This window comes from Oncorhynchus masou, chromosome 9 (genome assembly GCF_036934945.1).
Source record: "Oncorhynchus masou masou isolate Uvic2021 chromosome 9, UVic_Omas_1.1, whole genome shotgun sequence".
NCBI classification, from domain to species: domain Eukaryota; kingdom Metazoa; phylum Chordata; class Actinopteri; order Salmoniformes; family Salmonidae; genus Oncorhynchus; species Oncorhynchus masou.
This window is the reverse complement of record NC_088220.1, coordinates 41,075,748-41,089,142: the sequence shown is the minus strand read 5'-3', so window position 1 is coordinate 41,089,142 and position 13,395 is coordinate 41,075,748. Positions and strand designations below refer to the sequence as shown.

Genomic DNA, 13,395 nt, shown 5'->3' with positions numbered 1-13,395 from the left:
CTTCCAGCATGGGCATTGAAGATGAAACGTGGCTGGGTCTTTCAGCCTGACAATGATCCCAAACACACCACCCGGGCAACGAAGGAGTGGCTTTGTAAGAAGCATTTCAAGGTCCTGGAGTGGCCTAGCCAGTCTCCAGATCTCAACCCATAGTTGAAAGTCTGTGTTGCCCAGCAACAGCCCCAAAACATCACTGCTCTAGAGGAGATCTGCATGGAAGAATGGGCCAAAATACCGGCAACAGTGTGTGAAAACCTTTTGACTTACAGAAAATGTTTGACCTCTGTCATTGCCAACAAAGGGTATATAACACAGTATTGAGATAAACCTTTGTTATTGACCAAATACTTTTTCCACCATAAATTGCAAATAAATTCATTAATCCTACAATGTGATTTTCTGGATTTTTTTTCTCATTTTGTCTGTCATTTATGATGAAAATTACAGGCCTCTCTCATCTTTTTAAGTGGGAGAACTTGCACAATTGGTGGCTGACTAAATACTTTTTTCCCCCACTGTAGATACTTTTGTACCTGTTTCCTCCAGCACTTTCACAAGGTCCTTTGCTGTTGTTCTGGGATTGATTGGCACTTTTCGCACCAAAGTACATTCATCTCTAGGAGACAGAATGCGTCTCCTTCCAGAGTGGTATGACAGCTGTGTGGTCCCATGGTGTGTATACATGTGTGCTATTGTTTGTACAGATGAATGTGGTACCTTCAGGCGTTTGGAAATTGCTCCCAAGGACGAACCAGACTTGTGGAGGTCTTGGCTGACTTCTTTTGATTTTCCCATGATGTCAAGCAAAGAGACACTGAGTTTGAAGTTAGACCTTTAAATACATCCGCAGTTACACCTCAAAATGACCCAAATGATGTCAATTATGACACAATTTTCTGGAATTTTCCAAGCTGTTTAAAGGCACAGTCAACTTAGTGTATGTAAACTTCTGACCCACGGGAATTGTGATACAGTGAATTATAAGTGAAATAACATGTCTGTAAACAATTGTTGGAAAAGTTACTTGTGTCATGCACAAAGTAGATGTCTTAACCAACTTGCCAAAACTACAGTTTGTTAACAATACATTTGTGGAGTGGTTGAAAACAAGATTTAATGACTCCACCCTAAGTGTATGTAAGCTTCTGATTTCAACTGTATGTTTATCCATGTTTCGTTCCATTTGCTTCCGTTTAAAAAACATTTTGAAACAGAATCAGCACAATGAATACACCCCTGATCACACCCAAACACTTATTGTATGTATAATTATTTCTTGCATCTATCTTCGTGCTCTCCTCCTCTCACCTTTTACCTTAGCTTGTGGACTTCAGTGCAGAACACATCTGCTGTCTGATGAGGCAAAAAAACATTTCCATACCAAACCTCTAACCGCTACACACCACCTACATCATTGTCACGTCACTGTCAACATAGCTACTACAACTAACGCGTTAGTAGACCCGCTACAATCATGCAATAGAGTGTACAGTCGCCAGCAAGCAGTTTAGCAGTTACACCGGTGACCACGATGGCAATAAATTAATAAAACCAAAAGCTTACCTTCACTTGGAAGAGTTCCAGTATTGGATAGCCATAGTCAGCTAACTAACATATCATCCCTCTCTGTTTGAGCCAAGTGTTTGGTTAGGCTAAACTAGCTAGATGCATTCGATGCTAGCTAAATAAGTGAAAGTGAAAAATATATATACTATATCTCTCTATTTTCTCCTTAATTTAAACATATTCACTTCTCCAAAACTGTTCAACTATTGTCTCTCTTTGAGTCAACTACATGTTATGCACTGCAATGATAGCTAACTGTAGCTAGCTATGAATGGGGAGGGAGAACAATGAGCCTCCTAAGGCTTGTATTGAAGTCAATGTACCCAGAAGAGGACAGAAGCTAAGATTTTTTATTTTCACTGAATCTCTGTTTGGTTATTGGTTAGACTACAATTACACAATTAGGGTGTAGAAATGTTATGCTCTTTAACATTTATTTAACTAGGCCAGTCAGTTAAGTACAAATTCTTATTCACAAGGACAGCCTACTCCTTTCCCATCGGGGAATTGAACCCCGGTCTCCAGCATCCCCACACGACAAGGGAATTATTTAGCTAAATATCCAAGTACTGTAGCCTACTCCCAACCAACACGTTGTACAGAGCCATATTTTCCGTTCCATCCTAACAGAAACCCAGAAGGTTTTTCATTTTTCTTGGAATAGAAACACCATAATATTAATAAAATGTATAAACTTCATTGGGATAGGGGGCAGCATTTTCACTTTTGGATGAAAAGAGTGCCCAGGGTAAACTGCCTGCTACTCAGTATTAGTACAATTGGGTAGAAAATACTCTGAAGTTTCTAGAACTGTTTGAATGATGTCTGTGAGTATAACATAACTCATATGGCAGGCAAAAACCTGAGAAAAAAATCCAACCAGGAAGTGGGAAATCTGAGGTTTGTAGTTTTTCAACTCATTCCCTATTGAAGATACAGTGGGATATTGGTCATCTTGCACTTCTTAGGACGTCAACTAGACGTCAACAGTCTTTAGAACGTTGTTTCAGGCTTCTACTGTGAAGGGGGCCGAATGAGAGGGGAACGAGTCAGAGGTCTGGCAGAGAGGCTCGAGCTCGTGGCGCGGTAATATGTGAGTTACCTCACGTCCCATTGCTTTTCTACAGACAAAGGAATTCTCCAGTTGGGACATTATTGAAGATTTATGTTAAAAACATCCTAAAGATTGATTCTATACTTCGTGTGATATGTTTCTACGACCAGTAATATAACCAGTTGGACATTTCGTCCGACCTTTCCACTGGACTTGCACGCACATTTGGATTTGTTTACTAAACGCCCTAACAAAAGGAGGTATATGGACATAAATTATAAACTTTATCGAACAAATCAAACATTTATTGTGGAACTGCGATTCCTGGGAGAGCATTCTGATTAAGATCAAATGCAAGTGAATATTTATAATGCTATTTCTGACTTCTGTTGACTACACAACATGGCATATATTTCTTTGGCTGGTTTGGGATCTGAGCTCCGTACTCAGATTATTGCATGGTATGCTATTTCCCTAAAGTTAAAAAAATCTGACACAGCGGTTGCATTAAGGAGAAGTTTAACCTGTTGATGCTCTGGGGGCGCTATTTAATTTTTGGATGAAAAACGTTCCCGTTTTAAACAAGATATTTTGTCACAAAAAGATGCTCGACTATGCATATAATTGATAGCTTTCGAAAGAAAACACTCTGGCGTGTCCAGAACTACCAAGATATTTTCTGTGCGTGCCCTAGAACGTGAGCTTCAGGCAAAACCAAGATGAGACGGCATCCAGGAAATGAGCAGGATTTTTGAGGCTCTGTTTTCCATTGTCTCCTTATATGGCTGTGAATGCGAGAGGAATGAGCCTGCCCTTTCTGTCGTTTCCCCAAGGTGTCTGCAGCATTGTGACGTATTTGTAGGCAGATCATTGGAAGATTGACCATAAGAGACCACATTTACCAGGTGTCCGCCCGGTGTCCTGCGCCGAAATTGGTGCGCAAAAAGTCAGCTGCCAGTATTTTTCCATGGGATACAGAGAGGAAAGCAAGCTTCCACGAACTGCATATCAATGAAGAGATATGTGAAAAAACACCTTGAGGATTGATTCCAAACAACGTTTGCCATGTTTCGTCGATATTATGTAGTTAATTCGGAAAAAGTTTTACGTTGTAGGTGACTGAATTTTCGGTTCGTTTCGGTAGCCAGACGCAATGTAGAAAACGGAACGATTTCTCCTACACACAGACGCTTTCAGGAAAAACTGCGCATTTGGTATGTAACTGAGAGTCTCCTCATTGAAAACATCAGAAGCTCTTCAAAGGTAAATGATTTTATTTATTTGGTTATCTGGTTTTTGTGAAAATGTTGCGTGCTAAATGCTACTCAAAATGCTATGCTAGCTTTGCATACTCTTACACAAATTAGTCAATTTCTATGGTTCAAAAGCATATTTTGAAAATCTGAGATGACAGTGTTGTTAAGAAAAGGCTAAGCTTGAGAGCAGACGCATTATTTTCATTTTATTTGTGGTTTTCAGAAATCGTTAACGTTGCGCTATGCTAATGAGCCTGAGGCTTTAGTCACGATCCCGGATCCGGGATGGGGAGTTCCAATGTCTAATAGTTGTATGTCTAAGTTCCATGTCTAATAGTTGTATCGATTATCAATGTTTATTATGACTATTTCTGTAAATTGATGTGGCTCTCTGCAAAATCACCGCATGTTTTGGAACTACTGAACATTACATGCCAATGTAAAATGAGATTTTTGGATAGAAATGTGCACTTTATCGAACAAAACATACATGTATTGTGTAACATGAAGTCCTATGAGTGTCATCTGATGAAGATTAAAGGTTAGTGATTAATTTAATCTATATTTCTGCTTTTTGTGACTCCTCTCTTTGGCTAGAAAAGTTGCTGTTTTTCTGTGACTTGGTGGTGACCTAACATAATCGTTTGTAGAGCTTTCGCTGTAATGCCTTTTTGAAATCAGACACTGGCTGGATTAACAAGAATGTTATCTTTAAAATGGTGCCTAATAGTTGTGTGTTTGATCAATTTGAATCATGAGATTTCTGTGATTTGAATTTGGTGCCCTGCAATTTCACTGGCTGTTGGCGAGGGGTTCTGCTAGTGGAACAAGGTTCTGCCCAGACAGGTTAAGCAACATTTCTTAAAATCAGTCCCATATACTATGTTCTTATAATAAAATGTTTTACATGTTCTAGTACAGCTACTATTGAAGGCTATCAAATGCTTCTCAAAGATGCCCTCTTATACTAGCACTAACTAGCATTAATGGTACCAGTGGTTGAAGAATTCTGTGGCACCATGCAAGCTGTGCTGCAGTACGCTGCAACTTTTAAAGGACACATCACTGTACAATAAGGGGGAACATGGGGTGAGTGGCAATCCATTAATTCATTTCCTGTCCATTTGTCTTTATACTGTTCCAAGATAACAAGTATGTATGGGAAGACAATGCAAATCATCTGTTTGTATGTTCTTCTATTTTAATGAATTTTATTAAACACATTATACAATGCATTGTACCTGGGAGGAGTTACCTCAGATAAGAAGTGATGCTTTTAGCTGTATACTTATTTCAATACGCCACATAGCGAATGCAGTGAACTATAGCCCCACATGACCAAAGCACAGCTACAGGTCTTAATGTGTCAGGGGAGGGGTTCAAAATTACACAAGCTGAATACGACTTCTCAGGTCCCTTGGGGGCTGAAAGGTTAAGCTAAATATCAGCGGGCTGAACTATGGCATTGAGTACCGCAGGGGCCAACCATCCATCAATGCTCAGTCCTGCTTCTCATTGCCACGGCGACCCACGACACTCCCATTAGCAACCCAGCATGTTATCCACAGTCCCTATAGTCTGTCCCTCCCTCAGAGTCCTACTCCTTCATATCCACTAGTTATAGATCTGTAAAAAAAGGGGGGGGGGGGGGCTGGGATCAACCAAGCCACTCAAGCCTCTCCAGTGAATTAGTAGCCCCCAGGGGCCAATGCCTCAATTCCCAGCCTTTGTGGGCTACCATTAAATCTGATAGATAGATATCACTAAACTGCTGAACAAACACCCCATTCAGTACTTTGCATACATTACGTTAGTGGAGGGAGAAAAATACATCCGGAAAGCTAAATGAAATACCTCCGCTGGGCTGTGTGTGAGGCCAGAAAGTACTAGGCGTTGGGTTCAGGCTGTCTTGTTCAGTAGATAATGACTGCAGATATGAACTGGTAAATGCAGCCGTTTGAAATCTGTGAATTAAAGTATATGAGGTATTCACCATTTTCTGGTGTGGATATTCTAATTGAACTCAAGCTGAGTTCTAACTCATAATCTCTAAGCCAGTTGAACCAATTAGAAACATTTAACAGATTCATATTCATTATAAAAACAATAATAACCTCAAGAGGTGAATTAAAGTTGTGCTGCTTTGATACATTCATTGTTACCTTTCAAAACCTCAATTGGCAACTGCTGCAAGTCTTAGAAAAAAGGCCAAAGGGACTCAAACACAAGCACACACAAATGTGCACACACACACACACACACACACACACACACACACACACACACACACACACACACACACACACACACACACACACACACACACACACACACACACACACACACACGCACACACACACACACGCACACACACAGACAAACTCTACCATACACACTTCCTCATTTATCACTGCTCTACAGTCAAGATGATATAAGCAACTTTTTTAGGGTTGCTCAACCATCAAATGCATGACCTTTTCTGCTTTTGTTGTTGTTGTTGTTGTTGTTGTTTCATCGGTCATGTTTCAAGGCATCAGCGGCCTTCTTTAATCCCAGTAAGAAGTTTAAAAAAAGGTATGTTGGCGTTTGACTTGGCTGGTTTATCTTTACAAAAACAGCAAACAATGTGCCTAGGAATTTCAAACTGTCAGTTTCACACACCCTACAATGTGTTAAATGGATTATGGTTATCTAAGCCAAAGTCAAAATAAAATATAGCACATCAAATCTGGGAAAATCAAGCATTGTCTTTCCATCTCTTTATCTCACACATATGGTTTCACTTCCCTCTCTTACCTAGGGGCACAACTGTAGATCTGATATCTTAGCAAGCATTTTTTTTAAACGCACAATGTTCTGCATGTGAAAACCTTTCACAACACTATTGTTTATGTTCACTTCAATGTTCAAGGAGAAAATAAGAAGAGTGTAGGATGATTCAAAGCAAAGCCGATTTTCATTCTTTTTGACAGTTCAACATCATGAATTGTAAGGAAAAAACTGAAGGGGCGTGAAACATTCAACACACCTGGAGAAGTATGTTCAGGATCCTACAGTACAAAGAAATGCACCTTCGATCACACATCTATTATTTAGAAACCTTGCGAATTACCCTTGATGCCTAATCATGTGAACTGATTTGTTTAGTTGCGGTTGAGCAATGTTATTTTGACTAGCAGATTAACTTTATCACTTCATTACCTGAAAAAAAGGTCACATGCAGGTCAAACTCTAAAGGTGAAATAGTGAGGTGTTTGCTAACAGGGAGAGACAAGAGAGCAGAAGGGAGGGCTGATACACACTGATATGCTGTCCTCCTTGCCATTTGAATCACCTCGACTCCCAACGTCGATTGTGGGTGACACAAAGGAAAAAGCAAAACAGCTTTCTGGCTTTCTTTATCAAGGATAACAATGCCTACTCTGTCATGCGCAAAGGCGTGAGCGTAGCTTGGTTACAATCCCCTGTCATTCACCCTCAATCTGGCTGAACACAGAGAAAGAGGGTTGGTGGGAACGCTACAAAATGGAGCTAAGAAAACAACACATTTCAATATTTCCCCTATAGCTATTTTCACAATGAGGCAGTCACTAAAATGTGTTCGGCAAATGCAACTGAGGCTCCATTTTGGTTCTGATGACAGATCAGGTGAGGAAGGAGGTGGGAGGAAGTGGGGCGTTTCCAGGCAGCTTCTCTCCCTCTCTCTCTCTCTGGGGACACGATCCAGACAGTGAGGGAAAGCACTGCTGCAGTATATCTGCAGTTCTCCATTTCATCTCACTCATGCTCACATTCTACAAGAAGCCCCGAATCGATACTGACATCAGGGGCCTTGAGCTGCCTTTTCTGCCTGTTTGGTTCAGAGCTGCAAGGGAGGTCTTAGCCGGAGCCTCTGTTTTTTAATTACACAGATTTTTTTGGGACTGGGAGCAGATTGCTAATGCATGAGTTGGCTATTACTTTTATGCCAGCCAAAGTGCAAAGCAAGCTTGAATAAATCTCCACTTTGACTACACTAAGAAATAACTCAAATTAAGGTTAAACACCATCTTAAGTGTGAGCATTGAACATATGGAATGCCTCCTGAATTGATGAATTACCCTTGAATTGATGATTCTTGCACTCCCTTAAATAAATGTGGTAACTCATATCGAGAGACAGAGGATACAGGAATTCCGTCTGTTTTACTGCAGACAGCGATAGGAGGTATCATAGCCCCAATGAGACCCTATATTGTGTGTATAAGTGCCATATATCTAGATAAACCTATTCTGCCGAGGCGCCGTCCTCCTTAAAATGGACACTGAGAAGTGCTCAGGCATCACTAATTTGATTTGAGAGCCGAACCGCTTGAGTTTAAGTGAAAGCACTCTGTTATCGAAAATAGAGAAGGGCCATGAGAGGTGATAGCCCACAGAAGGTCTGTGTGGAGAGGGCTGTGGCCGGTCGGGAGATGAAATCAGGAGGTGGCAATAAGTCAGTGTGGGGGAACGATCCCCCATTAGAGTCCCGGAGGGTAGGCAGTGGTGGAGTGGTGGTAAAAATAGCTCCAGGCCTGAACTCTCTCTGGGGAGAGGAGGAGGAGGAGATCTGATAAACATCTCACTAGTGGCAAGGCAGCCATATCCATTCCTTTAAGCCCCTGGGTACCACTAGTCACACGTGTGGCCCTTAACTACTCTTTCCTGCCAGGGAGAACACAAGCACAGAACAGTCTCTCTGGTGGCGAATCCACAGGCGCCCAATGGCCAAACCATGTCTAGCATGGGCTTTCTTCTTCAGCAACAGTTGCAGATAAGACAAGGGGAGGAATCAATGAAATACATGAAAAGGATATGGACAATTTTTCCACAAACTTATCTTTTTTGTCATCTGTCTTGGGGAAATTCTCAATGTCGTTTTCTAGCCTCTGGATGTGTCGCTCCATGGTGCTCAGACTGCTTTTCAGGATCTCGGCAGAAACTGGAGAAAGATGGAGAAAATACTTATATCATTAATATACTGTATTATATAAATGTTCAATACATGGCAGACGAACTGAATATCTATAAATATGAATGTCTTTGATGTAGATTGTTCCAATCAGCGTTGTTTGCTGAGGTTAGGCTGAGTTGGTTCACTCCAGAATCTGCCTCAGCACAACATTCAGTGTGGCCTGAAAAGCGAGTGTGCGTGCGTCAGCGTGTGCCCGGTAGAGTGGCTCGAGCTCATTAATCAGTCTGTAATCACTGTTTACAGAGTTCCTTTGGACTGCTCCCTCGCACTATTCAGATCAACCCTTTCAAGTGAGGACTTCAAAGACTTGTGAATGTCTTAGGGGATCAGACAGGACAGGAGAGTAGTTACTGGTGCCATGTATAGGCTTTAGTGTTATTAATTAGTGATGCACATTTCAGTCAATTTTGCTCCCGACTAACTGACCCTCATTAACCGGTCAACAAACGGTTTGATTTTTTTCAAACAGTAACATGACATGACCAACAGAAAATAGTATGCTTTCAAGGAACGGACATTTTTCGTTAAGAGATGAATGGCAACATGCAACAATAGCAAGCCTATCGTCTTACAGTCAAAAGGTTATAGACTATTATGGAACATGCAACTCCTGTAATGAAGCTGGTAATAAAATATCATTTTCAAACATTTGCCAAAATGGAATTCGTGGGAAAACACAGTTCTAAACAGTACACCTAATGTGAGAGGTTCCATACAGTGGGGCAAAAAAGTATTTAGTCAGTCACCAATTGTGCAAGTTCTCCCACTTAAAAAGATGAGTGGCCTGCATGACCAGTCAAATGTATCTTCGGTGGCTAAAGAATTTGCGGTTCACATCCCTATTACTAATACACAGACTATGACTACACGGTGTGTGAACTGGTCACAGGCAAATATATGGGTCAATGATGTTTTGCCTGGGTCTGCGTCACAGAGTGGACGCCAAGAGGTTACAGTGCAAACGTTCACAGACTTTTTTTTTGACTTGGACTTGTCTTTATCAAGAGTCCTCCACTAGACTGAACATATTCATTCAATAATAGTGACAGATAGTTAAACTATAAGACTTCTATGGAGTTACAGTGGATTGGGCTGTGGGCAGTGGCTGTGGTAAGCCTCAGCATGCAAATGGAAAATAATATCAAAGTATAGGATGTTAAAAGTATCCTCCTTAATAAAAGTGCTTCCATCTTGACTCGTTCAAAGCCATCCCATGCTATTTAGATAAACCTTCACATGGAAATGTCAAATCAAGCCTCAGTGTTTAATTGAACTTGCCTATCTTTACTCAAATATTCAGTAATAAAAACCTACTTCAAAGCATGTCTCCACAATGTACCTGTCTTGCAATGTCCGTGCGCCACATGTGGTATTCAATTGCTTTTTGAGCCTACCATGTCTAACCTATATGATGCCCTTGTATCGTGTGAAATAAAAATCTTGTCTCTCATTGCATCTTCTACATTTATAGCAGCGAGTCATACATGATGTCAGGACTCACCACTATGCTTGCCACCAGGCCCAGCGTCCTTTATGTTTCCCAACCCATCCAATGAGCTGTGTGGAAGCTATTAAGAAAGGGGTATTCTCATTGACACAAGGGAAGCCTATTATTTCTTTACAGCCATCATACAGCTCCCACCTGGTTTTATTCTGTATTTTCTAACAATCCCACTGCCCAGTGAGTGCAGGGACGAAACACTTACAGTACACAGAGACATACACAGTTACACTGGGGCCACAAATCAATCTTGCGATAGTAGCAACGATGCAGAGGATGAGCGAGGGTGAGGTCATTAGTGGGATGCTTGGAGGGATCTGGTGACTGGGGATATAGTGTCCCCCCCACCATTCAAGGCCCACAAAGCCGAGGGTTATGTCTTACTCCTGAGGACACTAGGGGATGGGGCGGGGCGGCATGCCCGCAGTCAACACAGCACCACAGCCCAACTCCAGCACTGATAGGGCCATAGAGAGCATCCAAACTGTTGTTAGTGTGATCTGAGCCAGCACTGATAGCAGGGGGAAATGAAGAGCTAGAGAGGTGGGCACACAGACAGGCAGAGATGGATAGATTAGATACACACTGATGCATCATACCTGGGAACCGTTCATCATTTGCCAACGAAACTCAGGGAACTCAGGTAAACTCAAAGGGGTCTGTGTCTGAATGACAGCAGTACAGGCTGGGGTAATAACAGAGTTGAGGTAACTGATCTTTATTGGCTTCAGTAGCCATCACACTGAGACACAGGGGGTTAGCTAACTGAGAATCTCCAGAAGACTCATTTACAGCACTATGATGAAGCCTAACTGCAAAATGTCAACGAACTGGAGAGAGCATACCCTGCAAACAATAATGAGTCGTTAGGACGTCCCTGGGACTTCACGAAATGGTTGCCTAAAGTCGTCAGGATGTTGTGTCATGGTCCCCTAGACATTTTATCAAGTTCCTGGTTGGCCCTGGGGATGTCCCGGAGGACATGTTTTTAGGACGTTGTCTCGTTGTCCCTTGGAGGTCTTGTCAAGTTCCAAGTTTGTCCTGAGGACGTCAACTGATGGTTGCACAGAAACATCCCACCCACAAATGATTTTTATATTTTACCCAGGGCACGTACACCTCAGTTTCATTACACATCATCATTTTTTAATGTTGCCAAAGCCATCAAGGCCATAAATGGTGAACCACTGATCCAGTCATAACTCTTTGTGTTTTGGAACAACCATGTGTCTAGGACAACCAGCCACATGAACAATGCTTTTAACACAGGCAATTACATTGTGTATGTTTACTCATACAGTCATTATTATTATGTCCTCACCTGGGATTTGAACTCACAATCTGTTGGTTCACGACATTCTGATCTTATTGCCACGCCACCACGTTTGTGTCAATGACACATTTCACCTGTAGGCCTATTCCTTCACATTGCACAAAGTAAATCTCAACTCTGTTAAAAATACACTGAAGAAAAACAAATATATTTATCATAGTGATTCAGGGGTAACATTAAATAGAATAATATGCCCCACCAACATAAAACAACTATACTGAAAACCGAAACCAAATGTCTGAAATAAGTTAATGAAATCAATGAGAAAATAGTCTGATTAACTGATGACTAAAATACCAATGCGGATGGCATTATTTTGCTAAGTGCAGAGATGTGTCATAGATAATGAATATGTAGACGGCCTATAGGGAGGAGGTCAGAGACTTGTCGGTGTGGTGCCAGGACAACAACCTCTCCCTCAATGTGAGCAAGATAAAGGAGCTCATCATGGACAATAGGAAAAGGAAGACCGAAAATAGCATTAACAACGACAGGGCGTGGGCCAAGATGTTTAAGTTCCTTGTGTCATGGTCCAAACACACCAAGACACTTGTGAAGAGGGCACAACAACACCTTTTCCCCCTCAGGTGACTGAAAAAATGTGGCATGGGTCCCCACATCCTCATAAAGTTCTACAGAGGCACCATCGAGAGCATCCAGACTGGTTGCATCACCACCTGGTTTGGGAACTGCTTGACATCTGACCATAAGGCACTACAGAGGGTAGTGCGTACGGCCCAGTACATCATTAGGGCCAAGCTTCCTGACATCCAGGACCTATATACTAGGCTGTGTCAGAGTAAGGCCCAAAAAATGGTCAAAGACTCCAGTCACCCAGGTCATAGACTGTTCTCTCTGCTACCGCACGGCAAGCGGTACCAGAGCGCCAAGTCTAGGACCAAAAGGCTCCTTAACAGCTTCTACCCCCAAGCCATAAGACTGCTGAACAATTAATCAAATGGACACCCAGACTATTTTTACACTGCTGCTACTCGCTGTTTAGTATCTATGCATAGTCACTTTACAAATTAACTCGACCAACCTGTACCCCCACACAGAGACTCATTTGGGACTTGTCCTTAGAAGGGGGACTGGTTTTGTGTCTGTTGGTCTTCCTGAGCCAACACTCACAGCGAGTCAAAATAAGTCCCCATATGTCTGATATATACGCAATACCAACACAGGCTCTCCTCAGGGATGTGTTTTGTCCCCACTCCTGTACATCTTGTACACAAATAGTTCAACTAGTTCCCATACTGACAGACACCTCGTTAAGTTTGCTGATGACACTGCCTTGATCAGCCTGTTGTATGATGACGAGGACAATTATGGCCAAGTCCTAGATTACTTTGTAGATTGGTGTGAAGAATCACACTTGGTCCTCACTACCAACAAGACCAAAGAGATGTGCATAGACTTCAGGAAGCGTACAACACCTACCTCTGCAACATCCATCAGAGGTCAGAATATAGAAATTGTAGAAGAATACAAATATATGGGTGTCCTTTTGGACAATCAGGTTTAGTGGAGTAAATGTACAGACCTGATCTACAAAAAGAGCCAACAGAGACTGTACTTTTTCAAAAAGCTGGGATCTTCTAATATAGACTACTATACTGACTCTGTTTTACAAATATTTTATTGAGAGTATTTTAACTTTTTGTATTGTGTGTTTGTTAGACAATGCCAC

The 13,395-nt window shown here is 41.7% G+C and overlaps 1 protein-coding gene across 8 annotated transcripts in view; it reads right to left on the bottom strand.

Annotated features, from left to right (window-relative positions):
* Nucleotides 1-13,395, bottom strand: part of LOC135545985 (protein diaphanous homolog 2-like) — a 626,286-nt gene that overhangs the window by 167,107 nt on the left and 445,784 nt on the right. For all 8 annotated transcript variants that reach the window (XM_064974017.1, XM_064974023.1, XM_064974020.1 and 5 more), the window contains one exon: nucleotides 8,715-8,838. In XM_064974017.1, the coding sequence (XP_064830089.1) occupies nucleotides 8,715-8,838 (124 nt within the window). The remainder of the gene's footprint in view (nucleotides 1-8,714; nucleotides 8,839-13,395) is intronic.